General features: G+C 49.1%; 3 protein-coding genes across 9 annotated transcripts in view; 2 read left to right on the top strand and 1 right to left on the bottom strand.

The window, feature by feature from the left end:
• Positions 1–22,869, bottom strand: part of LOC119843336 (butyrophilin subfamily 1 member A1-like) — a 1,931,986-nt gene that overhangs the window by 1,286,985 nt on the left and 622,132 nt on the right. The gene's annotated exons all lie outside the window — the stretch shown is intronic.
• LOC119843287 (zinc finger protein 850-like) overlaps positions 1–22,869 on the top strand; it is a 1,467,609-nt gene that overhangs the window by 1,413,351 nt on the left and 31,389 nt on the right. The window contains exon 1 of one of the 7 annotated variants that reach the window (XM_043496602.1): positions 10,551–10,809. The exons of 2 other annotated variants lie outside the window; for them this stretch is intronic. The gene's annotated coding sequence lies outside the window, so the exon portion shown is untranslated. Of the gene's footprint in view, positions 1–10,550; positions 10,810–13,520; positions 13,661–13,770; positions 13,775–22,551; positions 22,556–22,869 lie in introns of those variants that run through there. 4 more of the 7 variants (XM_043496596.1, XM_043496597.1, XM_043496598.1 and 1 more) reach the window with 4 other exon arrangements.
• Positions 14,117–18,669, top strand: LOC119843347 (zinc finger protein 501-like). Its single transcript, XM_038372584.2, has 3 exons — positions 14,117–14,365; positions 14,940–15,053; positions 15,418–18,669. Exons 1-3 carry the CDS (start codon positions 14,230–14,232, stop codon positions 16,539–16,541), a joined length of 1,374 nt encoding a protein of 457 aa, XP_038228512.2. The 5' UTR covers positions 14,117–14,229; the 3' UTR covers positions 16,542–18,669.

Here is a 22,869-nt window from a genome sequence, read left to right as displayed (position 1 = left end):
GGAACAGTGGGGGGTGGGGTGGGAGGGAGAAATACCATGGGGAAATAGAAAAGGAGTACTTGTGGCACCTTAGAGACTAACAAATTTATTAGAGCATAAGCTTTCGTGAGCTACAGCTCACTTGGATGAAGTGAGCTGTAGCTCACGAAAGCTTATGCTCTAATAAATTTGTTAGTCTCTAAGGTGCCACAAGTACTCCTTTTCTTTTTGCGAATACAGACTAACACGGCTGCTCCTCTGAAACATGGGGAAATAGTTTTACTTTGTGTAATGACTCATCCATTCCCAGTTAAAAGGTAGGAAACAAAGAATAGGAATAAATGGTCAGTTTTCAGAATGGAGAGTGATAAATAGTGGTGTCCCCAAGGGGTCTGTATTGAGCCAAGTACTGTTAAACATATTCATTAATAATCTGGGGGGAAAGGGGTAAACAATAAAGTGGCAAAATCTGTAGATAATACAAAACTACTTAAGATAGTTAAGTCAAAAACAGACTGCAAAGAGTTACAAAGGGATCTCACAAAACTGGGTGACTGGGCAAGAAAATGGCAGATGAAATTCAGCCTTGACAAATGCAAAGTAATGCACATCGGAAAACATAATTTCAACCATACCTATAAAAGAATGGGATTTAAATTAGCTGTTACCACTCAAGAAAGGGATCTTGGAATTATTGTGGATAGTTCCCTGAGAACATTCATTCAATGTGCAGCCTCTGTCAAAAAGCTAACAGTGTTGGGAATCATTAAGAAAGAGAGATAATAAGACAGAAAATATTATTACCTTTATATAAATCTATGATATGCCCACATTTCAAATAAGATATACTGGAATTGGAAAAAGACATAGAAAAAGCAAAAATGATCAACTTTATATGAGAAGAGATTACTAAGATTGGCACTTTTCAGCTAGGAAAAGAGATGACTAAGGGGGAATATGATAGAGATCTATGAAATCATAACTGATGTCGAGAAAGTAAATAAATAAATAAGAAAGTGTTATTTACTTCCTTTTATAACACAAGAACCAGAGGTTATCAAGTGAGATTACTAAGCAGCAGGTCCAAAATAGACAAAAGAAAATATTTATTTATTTACACAACACAGTTTTAACCTGTTGAACTTCTTATTAAAGGATGTTGTAAAGGCCAAGACTATAACAAGATGTTTCTTTTTTCATTTGTTTGTTTTTTTGTGGGTTGTGGTTGTTTTTCTGTAAAAGAACCAAATAAATTCATGGAGGACAGGTCCATTAATGGCTATTAGCCAAAATGGGCAGGGATGGTGTCCCTAGCCTCTATTTACCAGAAGCTGGGAATGAGGAACAAGGGCTACAGCAGTTGATCATTGCCTGTTCTGTTTCTTTTCTTTGAAGCACCTGGCATTGGCCATTGTCAGAAGACAGAATTCTGAGCTAGATGGTCTTTTGGTTTGACCCAGTCTGGCCATTTTTATATTCTTATGTTTGTACCCCTAATAAGGGTGTTCATTGTATTAAATTCTGATCAACTAATCTTCTGGCTTATTCTTCAGGTGGAGTCCTGTGGCACAGACAGGTTCAGTAATCACATAACCAACAAGCCCACAAGCACTAAATCGAAGCAAATTCCACAGCACATTTCTTGCTTCCAAAAATTCATTGATTAACATGCAAAAACAAAAACAAAACACACAAGACCTCTGACTGGGCCTTAATGTTTAATACATACTATGCATTTATTTTGAAAATTGTTATATCTTGGAAAGTATAATTTGATTTGATCAGAATGTTTTTTCACATCTGGCCACGTACTTAACTGGAAAGGGTTTCTTTTATCTAGGTTTTATTGTACTTTTGTTTACCGATTCTTTAAGCATCACTGTGTTTTCTATGTTCCATTGATATTCCAATTGTTCCTTCTGATCTTCTTTTTATTTGTGTTGATCTTTTTTCTCTCCAAATCTTCTTGAGTGTTTGCATCAAATTTGCTACCCAGATCTTCTTTTGTACCTGCTCAGGCATTTGTTTCTTTGGTATTAACAGGAACTCAGGAGTTCTTATATTTCAGCCTGTTATTAATTCAAAGGGGTTAATAACATAGCAAAGAAACAATTAACAATGTTCAGTACAGAGAACCATTTAGCCCTGGCCACTGCGCCGGCAATTACAGTTGTAAGGTTAGTTACAATTGGGACCCTGGGTACTGCAGATTTACAAATTTTTATAATTAATCAGTCGTGGGATGCCATCTGCCATCTGGTTTCCGTACATGCCAGGTTGGGGAATTGTAGGGGCTTTGACACTTTGCTACTACTCCTTGTGCTTTTAAATTCTGCAACAATTTCTTTATGTGGGGAACAGCTTTTACTGGGTAGGAATACTGAGGAGTTAAATTTACAAATTTCCCCACTATCTTTACTGCTGCTTCCATGCCTTCATGTTCAAATTTCCCACTTTCTTAATCCTTCTGAAATGACCTGCTCATTCACGGTCTCTCTCTCTCTTTTCTAGCACCAGCCTTTGACCAAATTAATTATCCACTTCTCCCATTGTACCACATCTACTTCCAATATAGCTTCCTCAGTCACGCTGTTACAAACCACTGTATCTCTTTAAAATTTAGTTTGATCTACTACCCATAGCTGTGGAATCCAAACATAGAAACGATTTACCCTCTCTGCACATCCTCCTGCACTGACTTAATTAAAGTTGCCTTCCCTTCTGCATTAATTAATGCTAGCAAGCATTATATGTTTCCTTCTGTCTCGGCTTTCACATCTACCAGTTATGTGGGGCTGTAATGTGGTTACTAACATTCAATCTTGGGGACAGAGGTTGCTAAGGGTGAGGCATTTTTAATGAGATGTGAGGCTACCCTGACAGGAAGCTGCCACATCCATCTGAGCCAATTCCTGGGATAACAAGCCATGAAGGCTCACCAGCAGATCTCCTGTATCTGATCCCATGGTCTCATCAGCCCTAGCTCATGGTTGCAGCATCGACTGTGATCTAGTCCTTGCCATCAAATCACTTAAAGCAGCTAATAGTTTCCAGAAGTTGCCCATCCAAATGAGCTACATCTGCCTCCCTTTCCTGAAGTTGAGCCCATACCTGAGCTTGCAATGATCCCCCACTAGATACTCCACATCTCCTACCGTACCATCCTTGGCCTTGTCCTATTTCATTATAACTACCATGCCCCATGTCAGTGTGGTTGCAGCCATTATAGCCTTCCCAGTAGCTGCAGGAAGCCTCACTAACCATCTTCCAAGAAGAACCACTTGCTCCACTTACTACCCTTTCTGCCTCCCAAGCTGCTGTGATCAGTCCAGCCTGATCTAAATCCGTCCAAGATCCTATGAACACCTTAATAGATCTCCTTAAACCATCATAGTTCAAATTCATCACCTATTTCTTCTCGATTTCAACCAAAGAGCATACCAACAACCATGTTGTACAATAAGTCAGAACAGATTCCCCTTCCCTCTGATGGATCAATAAAACTGCTCTTCTCAATTCAGAGGGGTCAGAAAGTATTGGGACATTTTCCGGCTAGCACTGTCTCTGTCATCTTTGTTTAACTCTGCCGCAATTTCTGCCAACAACACTGTTCCTTCCGTAGGGCCAGTACAGGTTATTATCAGTTCTCTCAAATCTACATGATCTAGATGTTTTTTAACCATGTATCCCAACAACCAAGATAAACACGTTCTCTTAGTGAAAGATCCAGTTGTTTAGCCAGTGCCTGTTTTTCAGTTACGGTCAGAGGACGAATTACTTCCTCTTGTATTTGCCATGGAGGCTGAGGCATTTGCACTATCACTACTGGCTGAGCTGCCAGAGGCCCTGGAAGCCCTCTTCCTCAACCTGTATATTTATTCTCTCCTCCAAATCCTGCCATGTCTGGGTTACAGCTGTTATCTACTGGGCATTAGTTACATTCTGTGCTGCAGCACTTTGCAAATCACAGGTCAGGTTTTCATTTTGCAATTTTAGTTTTTCCAATTCCTGTTGCAAGAGTTCCTTTTCATATTCACAAGCATTGTGCTTTTCTGTGAGCTTATTTACAGCCTGAGTCATAGCACAGATGACTTGTGCTGCTGTTTGGGCTTTCTTGGGTGTGTAAAGCTTTTGATAGCCCAACAACAAGTTGTTCAAACCTTTCTTATGCAGTGTAGAGACTGCATCAGTCAAACATGGATCGGACCCCTAGCTTTTAAACACCTGTCTTAAAAAGCACTCATCAACCATAGGTGGAGGCTTCGGGGCATCCCCTTTGTTCTCCCCGCCTTGCTCGCACTTGCAGAATATCATAGACTCAAAGATAGCACCAATACAACCCTGCGTACCTGTGTATTTCCCTCTCTCCCAATAATCTGTAACCAATCTGGTCCCAAGCTCTATCCAGTCCTCAGTTCCCTGGCCAGTATAATATCTTAAGACAATATTTTAGCTTATCCAACCAGATCAGAAACAGTTGACTTATTCACTGGCATGGTAACCATCCTCTGCTACCAAATGTTGAAATGGATCTTTAACGGCCCACAACTGGGCAGAATGTTTACCGGGGCAGTGAACAAGTCAGATTCAGGATACTTAATGCACAACAGTTTATTTGAGGAAGAATTACACAAGCAGTATAAGGTTATACAATGCACGTCTCCCTGGTGAGCCTCAATTCTCCAAGCAAAAACCCTCAGTACTTATGCTGGCCCCACACAATGTTCTGATTGGCTAGCAAAGCAGGTATAGCTACTGGTCTAGATGAGGACTTCTCTCTTTTCTTGTCTTCTCTTCTCAGGCACTGGGTCTATCAAGGATTCCCCGGAGGAAGAGACTTGGCTACCCTGGGACCCTCTTTCTTACAGCATCACAGACCTCTTCAGATGTTAATTAGGGAACCCTTCTTCTTCTTCTCTTCCTCTCATCCTCCTCCTCCTCTTTAGCTAATTTACTTTGCTTAACATTTATACCTTTTGCTCTCAGAGGAGTCACATGTCCTAGAAACATGCCTTATGGGCATTCTATTACTAATTTTCTCCTAATTAAAACTTTGGAAGGGACTGCAGAAGGGGTACCAACCAGACATCACCCCACATTTACGCTCTCATCAATCATTCACTCAAGCTGTCAGCATGATGCTTTCCAAAGGGGTCATTTTGGTCATTTTGCCCCAGGTCAGCTTGTGCCAAGCTCACTGATCTCATGTTTATACGATTTCTTTACCTGGTGAGCTGACATATTGACTGACAAAGGTTGGTAATAGAACAGACACGCAGAATAGAGAATTTCCACATGAACCGTTTGATGCTAAGGAGGCCCTGCTCCCAGAATCCTCTAGCAAATTCAAAGATGTCAAGCCACACCACATTCATGTGCACCACATTCATCCCTAACATCTGCAGTAATTCAAAATAATTCAGCACCATCGCAATACACCGGACTGTGAACCTCCTTGTTACTCCCCTGCCTCAGCGCAAGGGGGACGTGCTTCTGCTGAACTGGGTGTCAGTTCCCTATAACATCCAGGCCTTTTAGCTCCACACCCAAACTCCCCAGGGCTCTGCCAGTCCTTACTTTGCCTTGCAGGTTAACACTAGGCACAAGCTTGTCCTCCAGCTCCTCTGACGTGTCCTTCTGCAGTGTCCAGCCCCTTTCCACTGGACACTAAGAAATTCCCAGGTAAGCTGCCCCAAAAGGGACAATACCAGCTTGTTTGATTCAATTGAGGATCAGCCCCAATATAACATCACAGCTCTGAGATATAGTTTTAGTGAAAACAAATAGGAGTTTATTAATTAAGTTTGAAGAGAGAGTGAGTGAAGCAATAAGACCAACAGGTTACACATCAAACACCAGGTATAACAGGATTCAGATAAACTGAGTTTAACTTTAAGAAGTAAAATCCAAGGCTAAAGCATTCTCCCAGGGTCACCAGCCACCATTGCTGGGATCCAGGGCCATCCTTAGGCATATGCATTTACATTTACAAATTTACATTTACAAATTTACAAATCAAAAATAAAACAGTGTAAAATTTTAGACCCTACAAGTCCACTCAGTCCTACTTCTTGTTCATCCAATCACTCAAATGTGTTTACATTTGTGGGAGAGAATGCTGCCTGCTTCTTGTTTACAATGTCATCTGAGGGTGAGAACAGGTGTTCTCATGGTACTGTTGTAGCCGGCATCGCAAGATATTTACCTGCCAGATGCACTAAAGATTCATATGTCCCTTCATGCTTCAATCACCATTGCTTACCCTCCCCTGGCCTATTATACCTGCTGCCCATGCTCAGACCAGAGCTGCCAATTCTTCAGCTTTTCAGACTCTTCTAGGGGTCTGTGGGGAAAATTTTTCACCTGCCAGGGAAATCCCCTCTGGCTGGCAATTCCCATTTGCCAGCCTCCTGCAGAAGGAGACTCAACCCTCCTGGGGAGCTTTTTTTTTTTTTTTTTTGAGCTTCTCCCACAGACATAGCTGCCATTGCTTGTTGGGGGTGGATTAATTAGCTCTCTCGCTGGTAGCTGTCATCTCCCATTATGTGCAGGGTGTGGGAAGCCAGCCCACACCAGGCTGGGGGCTTGGACAGCCACACCTGGGGAGGGACAGGGGGGAGCTGAAAGGGGGCTGAAGAGGGGTGGGGGGTGTAGCTAAAGTGGGATTAAGGGGGGATCAGTGATGCATGGGGGAAGGAGGGGGATGCAGGGGGCAGGATGGGATGGGGGCATGGGGTGTACTGAAGGGATGATGGGGCAGATAAGGGGGGAACAGGAATGTATGGGGGAAAGGAGGGGGTGAAGGGGATGGGGGTGCTGAAGGGAGGTTGGGGCAATTCAGGGGAATTGGGAGGCTTATGGGGCGGGTGGGAACAGGACTCCAATAGAGAGAATTTCTGAGTGGTGGGGGGGCTGGGCTGAAGGCAGAGCAGCAGCAGTGCTGAGGGAGAGGAGAGCTGGGGCTGGATGAGTCTGGAGCTGGGGGCTGTGAGCAGCTGGGGAGAGCAAGGGGTGACCCTGGGCAGAGGGCCCAGTGCAGGGAGACACCACCAGCCAAGAGGCCTTGCAGGCGACACTTGGGGAGGGACTCATAACCTCCCCAATGGGTCAGAGGGGGGATGCTGGAAAGAGGGGTTCTGCCACCTAGAGCCTGAGGGCATGTAGCCCATGCTAGAGCACGTTGTCTGACCTGCATCATCCCTGTAGCACAGCCAGGGACTGGGAGGAAGGCCTGGGACTTGTGAGGACTGAACTGCCCTTATATTCCAGAGATGGCAGTTTGTGCTTCCCCCATGCCCACAGAGCGGGGTGACATGTTTTCCTTTAACCTTTCCCTTTTTTCCCTTAATTTTTTTTTATTAGTTGCTGTTTAATAAATTGTATTTGTTCTGAACTCTATGCAATGGACAAGGAAGAGGTCAGCGAAGCATCCAGTTCGGAGAGAGAACCCTGGATTCGGGATATCCCTAGCCCCTGTCCTGAGTGACCAAAACAAGATTGGGGGTCGAGTCCCCCAGCAATCCTGGGCCCAGCCTTGTCGGCTTACAAGGACTCTGCCACAAAGGAGAGTGGAAGGGAGGCCCTCGAGGTCTGGCAGGTCTCTGGGTAAAGGGGGAGAGGGCAAGGACTCAGATCCTTTTGCTAGCCAATTCCACTGGGGCCATGTACAAGCCAGGAAAGTTCCCCACAATAGCGAGACCATTCCCCCGCTTACCTGTGTACATATTTATTGCACATTCTCCTAAAAGTAGTTATGTATTTTAGGAAAAAGTGTCAGAGCGACTCTGGGGGAAGAGGCGGGCCAGGGTGGAACCTCGGGGGGAAAAGGTGGGGCAGGGAGGTTCTGGCACTCCTGCTGGAGTGTCTGGCTTTTAAATATTACCAAGTTGGCCACCCATGTAGCTAGCTGAGAGGCTGTGAAAAATGTAAACAAACATGCAAATATCACTTTTCACAGCAGCAGCCTTACTAGCTAGCAATAAATAAATCATAGAATCTCAGGGTTGGAAGGGACCTCAGGAGGTCATCTAGTCCAACCCCCTGCTCAAAGCAGGACCAATCCCCATTTTTTGCCCCAGATCCCTAAATGGTCCCCTCAAGCATTGAATTCATAATCCTACGTTTAGCAGGCCAATGCTCAAACCACTGAGCTATCCCTCCCTCCCAAATATTGGGGAGGGGGATGTTGATGTGTCTATGGGTAAGGGGACAGTGGGCCCTTCCTGACACTTAAAGGGGGCGAGGGGGTTAGTTGGCTCTCTCTTAGTTCTAAAAGAAAGGGGAAAGGCTAATGAGAAATCAAGATTTGGAGACTGACAATGGGCTGGGGCCAATGCTGCAGGTCAGCCTAATTTGCAGGGCAGGCAGGCCCATGAGGGAGTCAGGAGCCCGGGGTCCTGTCCTCTGTGTAAGCTGGAGCTGGCGGGGCCAGAGCAGGGCGGGAGGCGCTAAGGAGAGAGGAGAGCTGGGCTGGGAGCAGAGCAGCACCAGCCAGAGAGGCACAGCCCAGGGAGCTGAGCTGGAGGCAGAGCAGCAGCCGTGCTGAGGCAGAGGGAAGCTGGGGCTGGAGCAGTCCGGAGCTGGGTGCGGTGAGCAGCTGGGGAGAGCGAGGGGAACGTGGGCAGAGGGCCTGGTTCAGGAAGATGCCCCCAACCAAGAGGCCTCGCAGGCCGGACTGGAAGGGGGATCTTAACTCCGATTGGGGTGGGGGGACACCGGGAAGAAGGGTCCTGTCACCTAGAGCCTGAGGGTGTGAGGCCACCACCAGAGCACGTGTCCGACCCACAGCATCCCTGCAGCACAGCCAGGGTCTGGGCAGGAGGCCTGGGACGTGTGAGGAACAGACCGTGAACTGCCCTGGCATCCCTGAGACGCCTGTTTGTGGTTCATCCCACAGAGCGGGGTGACATGTTTTCCTTTAACCTTTCCCATTTTTTCCTGAATTTTTTTTATTAGCTACTGTTTAATAAATTGCATTTGTTCTGAACTATATACAATGGTCATGGAAGAGGGAGAGCGGAGAAAGTACCCCAGAGTGGGGACAGCCTAGCCCCTGTCCTGAGAGATCACAAGGTTTGGTGTCAAGCCCCTCAGGAATCCTGGCCCAGCCTTGTCAGGGTGTACGGGGAGACTTTGGCAAACCAGTAAAGTGCCTGAAACCATTATGGCTTATTGCTAAAAGCACCCAAATCAGCAGGCTGTAAATTGGCCGTTCAGCACTCTCAGTTTGACCAAAGCAGGAGGGGAGGGGGGAGTTTTGGGTGCCACAGAAAGGGCAGCTTGACCCCGCGTCCTTCCTGGTAAGAATTGTGTTGAAGTGGCTGATACAGGCATTTTCGAAGAGCAGGATGTGCCCCAGGAATGTTTATTGGGGCCTCAAGGCTGCAAACTCTGGAAAAACCCACACCTGGTTAATCAATAATCAGAAGGAACCTCTTGCTTGACTATTGAAACTACTTACTTAACAAGTTTTCTTTAAGGGACATGTCATTCTATTACTAATGTATAAAATAAGGGGGAAAACTTTGAGGTAGTTGGACTCTTTTTGGACTCTCCCTCTGGATACATCTTGCAGTCCCCACCAGCAGATGGAAGATTTGGCCTCCCGAAGGCTGCCACTTTGCCACTCGAGAGCCACACTCAGCTTTGGTAATTATCAAGGGTTGGGGGTGTTTTACTAACCTTTTGCGGATGTGTGTTAGTGCTTGAGACTAAGTAAAATTTAGCTTTAAGTGAAAGCACTCTTGTGTTGTCCTGTTTGTGCCAGCCATCTATCAGTCGGACGGCCGTGTCTCCCCTGATTTATTTCCTGACACCAGCTCGCAAAGAGTAAAAGTTACCAAGAGCTTTGGGTTGAAAGAACCCCGCGTAACAAGGGTTACAAGAAGAAAAGGAGTACCCGTGGCACCTTAGAGACTAACAAATTTATTAGAGCATAAGCTTTCGTGAGTTACAGCTCACTTCATAGGATGCATTTGGTGGAAAAAGCAGAGGAGAGATTTATATACACACACACAGAGAACATGAAACAATGAGTTTATCATACACACTGTAAGGAGATTGATCACTTAAGATAAGCCATCACCAGCAGCAGGGGGGGGAAAGGAGGAAAACCTTTCATGGTGACAAGCAAGGTAGGCTTACAAGGGTTACAAGGACTCTGCTACACAGGGGTGTGGAAGGGGAGCCCTCCACCTCAGGCAGGCCTTTGGGTATAAGGAGTGGGAGCAAGGACTCAGATCCTTCTGCTATTCCATTCCACAGGGTAGTGTATAAACCAGGAAAGTTTCCCACTGTCCCCCCACCCCCTTACCTCTGTGCATATTTACTGGTTTTTCCTAAAGGTAATTATGTATTTTAGGAAAAACCATCAGAGCAGCCACCCCAAAAGCTACTGGCCGCACTCTGAGGCCATGAAAAATTTGGTCGTGAGAACCCCTGGGCTAGATGATCCTGATGGGCCCTTCTGACCTTAAAGTCTGTGAGTGTAACAGAAGCCAGACACAGAGGCAAAGCGCAGAGCGTGGGATATCGCTAGGACCCAGGAGCAGCTGGATGGGAGCTATACTAGGGTCGCTCATTCCCGGGCAGCAGGAAGGGAATCGCGGACGCTGCAGTGACCCTTGGACCCCAGGCTCCCGGCGAGATCCCCGAGCCCCGGCGGCTGGTGCTGGGAGCCCGGAGCCCTGGCTGCAGCCGGGAGAGGGGAATCTCCAGCCGGGCCCTTCCCGCGGCTCCCCGGGAGCCTCCCCCAGGGCAGAGCCCCCAGCCCGGCCAGGGCCCCCTTCCCGGCCCGGCCCCTGCCCCAGGGGGGCCCCTCTTGGAGGGAAGGTAAGAGAGACCCGACCCCCCCGTAACCCCCGGGCTGCTCCCAGCGGAGCTGGCTGCGATTCCCTGCCCAGGAAAGCTGCTGCCAGCTCCGTGTATGTGGGACGGGGGGAACCCGGCCGGGCCGGGCTGGGGGCTGGAATAGACACACCTGGGCGGGCGTAGCCGGGAGGGGTCTGAAGAGGGACCGGGCTTGGGAGGACAAGAGGGGACTGGGAGGAGTGGTAGATACGCTGGAGGGGAGGGATAGGATACAGAAGGACCTAGACAAATTGGAAGATTGGGCCAAAAGAAATCTAATGAGGTTCAATAAGGATAAGTGCAGGGTCCTGCACTTAGGATGGAAGAATCCAATGCACCGCTACAGACTAGGGACCGAATGGCTCGGCAGCAGTTCTGCGGAAAAGGACCTAGGGGTGACAGTGGACGAGAAGCTGGATATGAGTCAGCAGTGTGCCCTTGTTGCCAAGAAGGCCAATGGCATTTTGGGATGTATAAGTAGGGGCATAGCGAGCAGATTGAGGGACGTGATCGTTCCCCTCTATTCGACACTGGTGAGGCCTCATCTGGAGTACTGTGTCCAGTTTTGGGCCCCACACTACAAGAAGGATGTGGATAAATTGGAAAGAGTACAGCGAAGGGCAACAAAAATGATTAGGGGTCTAGAGCACATGACTTATGAGGAGAGGCTGAGGGAGCTGGGATTGTTTAGTCTGCAGAAGAGAAGAATGAGGGGGGATTTGATAGCTGCTTTCAACTACCTGAAAGGGGGTTTCAAAGAGGATGGCTCTAGACTGTTCTCAATGGTAGCAGATGACAGAACGAGGAGTAATGGTCTCAAGTTGCAATGGGGGAGGTTTAGATTGGATATTAGGAAAAACTTTTTCACTAAGAGGGTGGTGAAACACTGGAATGCGTTACCTAGGGAGGTGGTAGAATCTCCTTCCTTAGAGGTTTTTAAGGTCAGGCTTGACAAAGCCCTGGCTAGGATGATTTAACTGGGACTTGGTCCTGCTTTGAGCAGGGGGTTGGACTAGATGACCTTCTGGGGTCCCTTCCAACCCTGATATTCTATGATTCTATGATTCTATGACTTACAGGTGGGAAGGGCTGTGTGATGGGGCAGGACGGAGGTGAAGGGGGATGCAGGGAGCAGGATGGGATGGGGTGGGGGGGCGCTGAAGGGGGGATGGGACAATGCAGGGCAATCAGGGGAGACTTGTGGGGCGGATGGGAACAGGGCTGCAATAGAAGGAAACTCGGGGGGGGTAACAGCGAAGGAAAGGGGGGATGTGGGGAGGGGAGGCTGGGGGGAGACTAAGAGCAAAAGCAGACTTGCTGGAGAAAGGAGGGGTCGGGGAGAATGAGAGGGAGAGATACAAGGGCAGCTCCCCCACCCCATGGGGCAGGAGGGGGAGGGTACCCCACCCACCAGCCAGACGGGAATTCCTGTAGCGCAACTAGTCAATGAAGCTTTGGAGGTGGAGGCTTCCATCTAAGGGCTCAGAAGCTACAAGGCAAATATCCAGACACCCCCCTCCCCCCCGCTACACACCCCCTGCTCCCAATTTATGATTTTCAGACACACTCGTGATTTTGGGGTCTGTCTCCTGAATGTTCGGGGCTCCCCAGGGCCCTGGTCTGATTTCCGGGCAGGATTCAGATCTCAGCCACACCGGTGTGAGACCGGAGTCACTGCTGGCTCTGGCAGGGGGTGAGTGCAGATGGGCCAATGAGATCAGCCTCTGCCTGCCTGTCCGTGGGGGCTGCAGGGGCAGGATCGGGAGGCTCAGTCATTAGCTGCAGCCACCAAAGGGCTCCGATTATTGTTCAGGGAGAGGAGGAGGCTGGTGTGTGTCTCTCTCTGCTCCTGATATTAGAGCCCTTGAATTGAGGTCCCTGGGTCAGATACTGCTGCCTCCTCTACCTGAGAGCCCAGAGTGTGAAACTGCTGCTCTGCAGTGGGGTCTGTGCCAGGGACAGACCTTCATTAAAATCCCCTCTGTGCCCAGCCCAGACTGACACTTTCTCCAGTGGCTGGAGTCAGCCCCCTGGGACAGCCCTGGACTTTGCCCACAGCAGCCCCTGAGCTGCAGGTGACTGGGAGAGACCCGGGGGGGGGGGGAAAGGGCTGGGGCCGGGCAGGACAGTGATTCTGCACAAAGGGCCCTTTCAGGGACCTGTTGGTGAGTTTGTACCGGTGGGGGACAGGCTCTTCCGTGTCTGCGGGTCCCAGAGCTGCTGCCCTCAGTGACACAGCCAGGTTCACACTGGAGAGCGAATGCCCATGGGAACAGGACAGTCCCCAGTTCTCCTAGGCAGCGGGGAGAGGGAGGGAGACAGGAAGGGGAATGGTGAGACCGAAAGGGGCAGCAGAAGCAAGAAGTGGGGAGGGAGGATCTCAGCTCCCAGACCCGCCCGGATCCATTCCCTGCTTCACCCCTGGGCAGCCTGACTCTCCTGGGAACAAGGGGAGGAGATTGACAGAGGAAAAGCCAGGCCCCTGCCCTCGGGGACAATATCAGGGGGAATTCCCCAAAGTGGTTCCTTTGATTCTGCTCTTTTCTAGCCTTTGTCTTAGTGACTCTGTCCCTGGGAGGGTTTAAAATCGTCTCAGGGGTTCAGTGCTGGTGGGAGGGGCCAGGTCTGTGTTGCAATAAAGTGACTGAGGGTTTTCCCAGCATGGCAGAGTCCAGAGCGTCTGTCTGCAGGGAGGGAGCCTGGGGGAATCGGGGTGTGAAATGAACTCAAGCCCTTTCTGAACCCTCCCCCATCACCCCTCTCGCCCTGACAGGCTGAGGAATCACGTCCAGGGTTCACTCCAGATCGTCCCGTCTTCCAGGGGACAGGGAAGGCAAATGGCTGTGATGGAGCCTGCTCGGGTAGGAAATTTTCAGGGAGCTGCAGGGGGTTTGTTGTGGAGGGGGAGAGGCAGGAAACCCCCAGGGGGAGACAGGGAGGGGACAGGGTGTGATAAACCTGCTGGGACACATTCAATTTGGAGCCTGATTTTCTGAACAGAACCATTTTCAGATGCTGGGAACATCCTCCCATTTCTGAAACAGGAAACACCCCCCCTCGGCAGGGCTGGGAAAACTGAACAGACTCCCAGTGCTGGAGCCTGAACCCACTGGCCAAAGGTTGCTTTGAAATCGAAAGGGAAGCTGTCAGAATTACTGTCCCTGTCTCCTGCTCAGAGCTCTGCTTCCCGTATCAGCCTGTGGCTGGCAGGCGTGTGGGAAATGAGAAGACCCTGCCCTGCTCTGTCTGCTGGGGGGGACAAGGAGCTCTCACCTTCTCCCCACCCCATGAAGACTCCTGGCTGCTCCGAGCAGGGTGGGGGTGGGATTTTGCTTTTCTGGGCCTCCTCCCCGATGAATAGCGGGATTGTGGCTGGGGCAGCAGGCGCTGAGTGGGGAACTGATGTTTCAGGTGCCAGTGACCTTCGAGGAGGTGGCTGTGTATTTCACCCAGGGACAGGGGGCTCTGCTGGACCCCGCTCAGAGAGCCCTCTACAGGGACGTCATGCAGGAGAATTATGAGACAGTGACATCGCTGGGTAAGCAATACCCGTCCCCTCAGTTATTAGAAGCTGTGGGATATGCATATCTGACTTTGGTCAGATTCTTCCCTGGTGAGTTAGATTGGAGGGGGAGGGTCACAAAATCCACAGCTCCAGTGTGAGAGACCCTTTATCTCCACACCCCATTCTAGGGAACAGGGGATTCAGAAACCTAATGGACATGCTAATTCATCCCCATCTCTCCAGCTTTCAAGGGGCCAGAAGCAGGGTATTGCCCTGTCTGTATTATTTCTCCTTTACACACCATTCACCTTCCTGGAATTAGCTCCATCCATGGGGAAGGCTCTCCATTCTGCAGGCTTGAAAATAGACAAGAGTTTAACACCCAAGCTGTGTGTGTGTCAGCGAGTCCCCAGAGCGCATCTACACTGAGAACTCTTAGTGAGGGAGTGACAACACCCCCCTACCTTCCAGATGTCTGCTGCTCTCAGGGGGTCTGAGCTGCTACAATCCCATGTAGGGGTGGGTTAAACTCAGGGAATGTTCCATGTGACAAATACTCTACCAAGACTCCACACACCTGACCTTGCCTGATTTCACCGCTCACCAGGATTCCCCATTCCCAAACCTGACTTGATTGCCCAGCTGGAAAGAGGGGAAGAGCCGTGGGTCCCGGATCTCCAAGCCACTGAGAAAAGAGAGAGCCCAAGAGGCACCCGCACAGGTGAGGAATGAGGGAAACAGATAAACATCTGGTGAGTGAAGGAAAAAGCTGGGACTCCCAAAAACTTGCTGTGACCAATAGCCTCAGTTCTGCCCCATCTCACCTTGGTCAGGGCTGCAGTCAGTAGGTGTCATAGCATCAAGGCAAAGATCATTCATGACTTCTCACCCATCCTGTTAGCTGTCAGGAATTTCCTCCCTCACATTGCTTCCCTGGGAGTGTTGGGGTGGGATGTGGAGGCAGAATCCAATGTCTCCAGCTCCCCAACAGCTACTATGTGGTATTTTCCCTCTTTGCTATTCCCCTTTCTGTCCTTTCTCCCCAGCACAGGCAGTGACTCCTGTCTGGATTCTCTCTCTCCCAGCAGGTGATAAGACAGTGAATGAGAAAAAGGAGGAGAATCAGCAGCAGGAAGGTCCTGAGAAAGTGGAACCACAGGAGAGGTTTTTGAGAAGAGCCGAAGGGAATTTTTCCCAGTGCTTGGAGCAGGGAAATGCCTGGGGAGATCAACACAGATCAGAAATGCAGCTGGGAAACTACCCCTGGAAGAAACTGGATAAATCCACTGAACGTGGCGGAGGATGTAAGGCTCCCAAGGAAACCACAGTGCAGCAGACAAGTCACAATGAAGAGAAACCCTGCAAATGTCTTGACTGCGGGAAAAGATTCAGTTTCAGTGCAGGCCTTCTTACACATCAGAAAACCCACACAGGAGAGAAGCCCTATGAATGCTTGGACTCTGAAAAAATCTTAATTCAGAAGTCACAACTTATTATACACGAGAGAGTGCACACAGCACAGAGACCCTTTAAATGCTATGAGTGTGGGAACAGTTTTAGTCAGAGTGCAACGCTTATTACACATCAGCGAACCCACACAGGAGAGAGACCTTATAAATGCCTTGAGTGTGGGAAAGGTTTTAGTCAGAGTGCAACACTTATTACACATGAGAGAATCCACACTGGAGAGAGACCCTATGAATGCTTTGAGTGTGGGAAAGGTTTTAGTCAGAGCTCAGCACTTTTAACTCATGAGAGAACCCACACAGGAGAGAGACCCTATAAATGCCTTGAGTGTGGGAAAGGTTTTATTGCAAGTTCAGCCCTTACTAATCATATCAGAATCCACACAGGAGAAAAACCCTATAAATGCCCTGAGTGTGGGACAAGTTTCAATTTGAAATCAACCCTTACAACACATCAGAAAACCCACACAGGAGAGAAACCGCATGAATGCTTGGACTGTGGGAAAACTTTCCGTTTCAAATCAAACCTTAATGCACATGAGAAAACCCACACAGGAGAGAAACCCCATAAATGCCTGGACTGTGGGAAAACTTTCTGTCTGCGCTCATACCTTATTAAACATGGGAGAATCCACACAGGAGGGAGACCTTATAAATGCCTTGACTGTGGGAAAAGCTTCAGTAAGAGCTCAGAGCTGACCAAACATCAGAGAAGCCACAAGGGTGAGAGACCCCAGAAGTAGCTTGGTTACAGGAAAAGATTCAATTTGACTTCACACTTCGGTGACCCACACAACAGAGACACCTTGAATGTTGAGGAAGGTTGATTTGGTGCTCCCGGAGTATCAGGCATCTGCAAATCCACACAAGGAAGAGACCTCTGAGATGTTCTCAGTGTGGAAAATGCTCCAAGAGGCGCTAACACTGTGTTGGACATCAGAGACTCCCCCACACAGCAGGGAAATTCTCTCAGGGCCCCGACTGGGGCCAGCCATGGGAACAAACCCATTTCCTCGTTCCCTCGCACATCAGGGGCATTTGGCTCCCAAGGACCCAGCTGCCCATTGCTAGGGTGAGGATCCAGGAGCAGTGGAGCAGCAGCTGGTCAGTGACCCTCTGGCTCTGCCTGGTCTAAGCAAACCCCAGGCAGAGGAGAAGCCCCCATGTGCCCCTCCTCCCTGCTGCAGCCCTGGCTGCTGAGCTGATGGGCCACAGGTGGGGGAAGGGAGAGAGAGAAACTCCTCCAGCCGCTCCCTCTGCCTGGCTGAAGTTCCCCCCTCTCCCTTCCCTTCCCAGCCAGGATCCCCCTGCCATGGAGATGAGGAGAAGGACACTTGTGCCAGGCCCCACTTTCACTCTAGACACTTGTCCCCACCCCTCATCTTCCACCAGCCCCTGGGGTGGGGTCCCCCACTGACCTGAAGCTGTTCCCTGCAGGGGGAGTGCCCCTGGGGCTGGTTACTCCTCCCGTTCCTGAATCCCCCAGGGCGCTGGGATCTGGGGGATCAACCATTAAGGGACCAGGGCGATGGGTTATGGGGAGGAAACTGGGGATTGAATGGTTGCGGCTGGTGGAGCTGGGTGCTGGGGCTATTGAGTGTTTGGGGATCATAGGATAAGAGGCGAGGGAGAGCATAGAGGTAGAGAGGTGCTGCCTCTCATCACTCTCCCCATCTACCCCTTCTCCCTGCCCCCTCTGCATTCAGACTGCAGCATTAGCAGAGACTGATTTCCACAGGGTCTTTTCTTGGAAGCCTGGATTTCCCACCTCTGCTACAGCAGCATCAGCCTCTGAGACAGAAGCAGTGTTGCCTAGTGGATAGAGCACTGGCCTGGGTCTCAGGAGACCTAAGCTCTGTTCCCAACTCTGCCAGCAGGTTGTGGGGTGACCTGAGACAAATCTGTGCCTTCCAGAGAGGGAATAATTTGGTCGTGATAATATCATCCTCTGAGTGTCTATCTAGGGCAGGAAAAGTGGTTGGGATTAGCTAGTTCATCTCCTTTGTTCCTCCACCACTTTTTCTAGTCTAGACTGATCCTGAGCAGTTTATTCCAATCCCCCATCAGCAAAGTGATTGTTAGAGTCACTAAGTGCCCCCTTTGCACTGAGATTGTCTCATTCCGAGACATCCTCACATTGCTTCTGGTTATGCTGAAAAGCATTTAATTTTTTGTGCTGTTTCTCCCTTATACACCAGCATTCAATAGAGTCTAAAAAAGTTGGAGCAGGGATAGTAAAATAATGTAGTGTTTTACCTTCTGTGTTGTTTGATAGGGATGGGTTGAGTCCAGGGATTCCCTCCTCACCCATCAACCTCACACATCTTCTCTGCCCAAGTCGTGGAGAGTTTATCCTTTTCCCTTCCTACCCCTCCTCCTTCATGTGTATCCTTTCCCACCATGCTTAGGACTCACACTTTGATTTCTTTGATCCTCAATCAGGCCCCTGAGGGCTGGAGAAGAAAATGTCACATTCCTGAAGGGGACATTCAAGTGAACCCCAAAGCACAGACTGAGCTTAAATCTGTAGCCCATAAGGTTACTTTGCTAGCTTGCTATATTGCCTAGAGTGCTTTCTTCATTGATTTGATTGGTTATATTGTTATCTTCAGGGCGTTTGGTTTATACCGGATCTCAGGATATATTACTCAGAATAGTTGGCTGGAATGCAAAGGAGCCTATAGGCCTGTATCCTGTAAGAGGAATTTTAGCTTGAGTCAGTTAGGATAAGTGATTGCAACCTTTGGCATAGATAAATGTCCTATTGGCTACCCCTTTGTCTCTGGGGGAACTGAATGGAGAATCACATGAAGAACCATAGGCGTCTACCTTAAGTTTGGAACAGACCGGTAACAACAGGGTGCACCGCAGCAGAACATGGAAGTTTTGATTAATGTCAAAGGTAATGGTTTCAGGGATGAGATAATCAATATTAACATGTATGAATATATGTATGAATATGTCACAATATGTTAGCCTATGGATAAGTGTACCTGAAGATTTATCTGGGTGAGGAAATAAGATTTGGTCATGGTAGATTGGGCACGGCTATGAATATTCATGCCATTGTGAGGACTCTATAAAGGGCAAACAACCATGCCGAGGGGTCACTCGTTCGTCACTCTTTATACCTTCTGTTATGCTATCTGCTCAGCTTGGCAACGTAGCTACTCATCATCCGGTCCTGACCTCCACCTAGACCAGAGTTGGCCAACCTGTGGCTCCGGAGCCACATGCGGCTCTTCAGAATTTAATATGCGGCTCCTTGTACAGCCACTGACTCCGGGGCTGGAGCTACAGGTGCCAACTTTACAGTGTGCCACGGGGTACTCACTGCTCAACTCCTGGCTCTTCCACAGACCCTGCCCACACTCCACCCCTTCCCGCCCCATGCCCTGAGCCTGCCATGCCGTCGCTCCTCCCCCCCCAAGCCTCCTGCACCCCACGAAACAGCTGATCAGGAGGCGCTGGGAGTAGGGGGTGTGTTGGGGTGTGGAGCTGATGGGGGGCTGCTGACATGTTACTGTGGCTCTTTGGCAACGTACATTGGTAAATTCTGGCTCCTTCTCAGGCTCAGGTTGGCCATCCCAGACCTAGACTATCAAATCTATCGGGCATGCCAGAGACAAGGCTGGTCCTCTGACTATCCGGTCTTCAGGGAAGGGTGTGAGCATGCTACCTTAAATAGTCTTTAGAATAGGAATGTTACCACCAGGAACTTTAGAATTGTATTACTTGTGACTCTGTGCCTTGTAGCTTTTTCACTTGTTTTAATAAAGATCTTAAAACTCTGGTATTGCCCTCAGTGTCAGTGCCTTTGCAACACGCCCCAAGAGTCCGCTCCTGACATAGACTATCTGTTTTCTTTAACCCCCTGGGAGCCTGAATTGGGACACGAACCTAAATTCTTCTAATCAGATCACTGGTGAGTGAGCCATAACAAAATAGCCCCCATAAATTCAGGTCTACAAATCCCTGCCTCCATCTATTGGTAAAGTGGCATCTGGAGTTTTTCCAGCCAAATCCAGATCATTTGTAGACAGAAAGTTTTTGGTTAGGTTTGTCTTGTTTTCCTCTTTCTTTTATGATGATGATGCTTAAAACTTTTGTCAATAACAGAGCCAAATAATGCAGCAGTGCTGAGTAAAGCAGGTTCGGCCTGTTCAGAAGGAAATGGGCAAATTTGTTCTCCAGATTTTGAATCTTAAGATTCCCTGGGATTTCACTTCATGAATGAGAAAGTGGTTTGTAGCCTACCTTGGATTGTGGGTTTTTCTCTTTTTGGTGAAGTCTGTTCTGTCACGTATTTTTATATTAAATTATTCTGACAGGATGGAGCTCAGATTTATTGAGGACTTCAAAAGACAAATGATCACTTTCCAAAATAGTCCTTTCTGATTTTCTTTTTATGTTTCCCTAGCCTTTGTCATGACATTTTTCTAGTTCTTAGAACAATGAAAATGACAAGTATCTATGCAAAAACAATGAGGGCGAGTGCTGGATATGCAGTTAAGAGTTAGAGACTAAGGGTATATCTACACTAGCAAGTTTCTGTGCACTAAAGCAGCTTTTTGCGCTCCAGCTGCAGAGGTGCACACACTGCCAAGCCACTTTGTGTGCAGAACCTGCAGTTGCAGTGCCGTAAAAAATCCACCCCGATGAGAGGCGTACAGTTTTCTGCACCGAGGCTACAGCGCCGCGGTGCCATTGTAAACACCATGACGATTACAGCGCTGGAACTGGCCTCCAGTCATGTCCCACAATGCCTATTCTCACCTCTCTGGTCATCGGTTTGAACTCTACTGCCCTTCCCTCAGGTGACCAACCATCAGCCCTACCCTTTAAATTCCTTGGGAATTTTGAAAGTCCCCTTCCTGTTTGCTCGGTGATGTGTGCAGTAGTCTCAGCGTATATGTCCAGGTGACCACACCTGCTCCACGCACCAGGTGATCCCCCCCTTGGAGCAATGCCAAGCTGCTTGACCTCATCAGCATTTGGGGAGAGGAGACTGTCCAGTTTCTCCTGCTCTCCAGCCGTAGGAATTATGATACCTGTGGACAGATTTCACGATGCATGACAGAAAGGGGCCATGATCGGGACACATTGCAGTGCAGGGTCAAAGTGAAGGATCTGCGAAATGCCTACCACAAGCCACGGGAGGTAAACCACCGTTCTGGTGCTGCGCCCATGAGCTGCCGGTTCTACAAAGAGCTGGATGTGATACTTGGCGGCGACCCCACCTCCACTGCAGAGATCATTGCGGATACTTTGGCGGCTCAGGGGACAGTCGAGAGTGGACTGAGCCCGGAGAAAATCATGGACGGGGATGTGGTTCGGGAGGGGGACCCAGAGGCAGAGGACGATTCGTTGTTCACAGGTGCATGAAGCCACGATCTCTTTTATACCCCGGAGGTGGCCAGCCAGTCACAGTGGTTAGAGTTTGGTGAGACAGAAACAGTACAGGAGGCTCCTGGTAAGTGGCTTGATTTGGGGAATCACTGAAGTGAGTTGTTGGTGGGTAGGAGGGCTGGAGAAGGCCAGCTTGTGTCTGTGCGCTGAACTTGCGGGAGGGATCTTGAGAAGGCTACCCTGCATCTGTGCAATGCACGTACCACCACACGTTTAGGAAGAGCGGTGGAACAGGGTGTTGATGGACTCCCTCACTTCATGGGTATCTGCCTCAGAGATTTCCATGAAACTCTCATGGAGTAATACTGGGCAATCCGCTGCCGCAGGTTGTTTGGCAGAGCTGCTTTGTTTCTTGCCCCATTAAGGGTAACGTTCCTGTGCCACTTGGCCATTGCTGGGGGGGGGGGCATTGCTGCACACAAGAAAGCCACATAAGGGCCAGGGCAGAAGACGTAGTGTTGGAGAAGACCTTCCCTTGATTCCCTGGTCACCCTCAGCAGCAAGATATCTTCCATAATGAACATTGCCTGTGGAAAATGTGGGGACAGTAATGATTTTAATGCCCCCCTACAGTGCTGGCTCTCCCCAAGAGCCACGTGCCTAGGGTGACCAGATAGCAAGTGTAAAACATTGGGATGGGGGTGGGGGATAATAGGTGCCTATATAAGAAAAAGCCCCCAAAATCGGGACTGTTTCTATAAAATCGGGACATCTGGTCATCCTACATGTGCCCATTGCACAGTACTGTCCTGAAACATTGAATTCCCATGTCCCAATGGTTACTCACCATTTCGGGGGTCTTGTTGCTCGTGTGTGCTTGCCTGGGGTCAGCCAGTTAGTGATAGGTATGTGAATAGTGGCTGTGTTTTTAAACACTGATTCGGTACTCTCTGTGTTGCAAACAATAGTGCTTCTGTAAAATGGTGCATTTTGGCTTCACAGATCTGACCTTGGGAGCCCAACCTCTCTCTTTGTTATCGCTGGCTGAACAGCTGTGCAAGATTAGAAAGAGACCGCAGAAAAATAGGGAAGACAACAAGAAAAAAAGAATTGAAGGAATGGTGGGACAGCGAGAAGAGGGACCAAAAGGAGAATGTGGCACGCCAGAAAGAAGCCACGGAGCAGCTCATAAACGTTATGGAGCACCAAGCAGACACGCTGCAGGTGCTCATAGGACTGCAAACCGAGCAGCTCTGCTCCCACCTGCCTCTGCAGCTGATGTCGCAAAACTCTTTCCCATGCCCCTCCCCCCGACTTTGCCAACACACTCTTATCAACATCCCGGCTCCAGGCAGTACCTGCTGCATTCCGTACATGCTCTGTCACAGTCCAGCCCTGCGGATTCCCAGTACCACTGCATTCAACACCTGTTCCTCTGCAGAGTAGCTCTGCTGAAGTACAGTACCCATTGCACTCTACTCCAAAGAACAAGGTTGCATATGATACCTGGACATACACAAATCTTTAACCGTCCTGGGACCCCACTTCTTCCTGGGACCCTCCCTTCCCCCATCCACCATAGCGCAATCACCTCCTAGCATTACAAGCATTGAACTCCTGGACATAGCAACAAAGATTAGTGGCTTTCAACTTCAAATTGCTGCCTCCAGGCTTCCCTGATCCTTATGGCCCTGCACTGTGTCCATGTAATAGCCCTGGTCT

Source organism: Dermochelys coriacea, chromosome 14 (assembly GCF_009764565.3).
Source record: "Dermochelys coriacea isolate rDerCor1 chromosome 14, rDerCor1.pri.v4, whole genome shotgun sequence".
Taxonomy (NCBI): domain Eukaryota; kingdom Metazoa; phylum Chordata; order Testudines; family Dermochelyidae; genus Dermochelys; species Dermochelys coriacea.
This window is presented reverse-complemented; position numbering and strand designations above follow the sequence as displayed.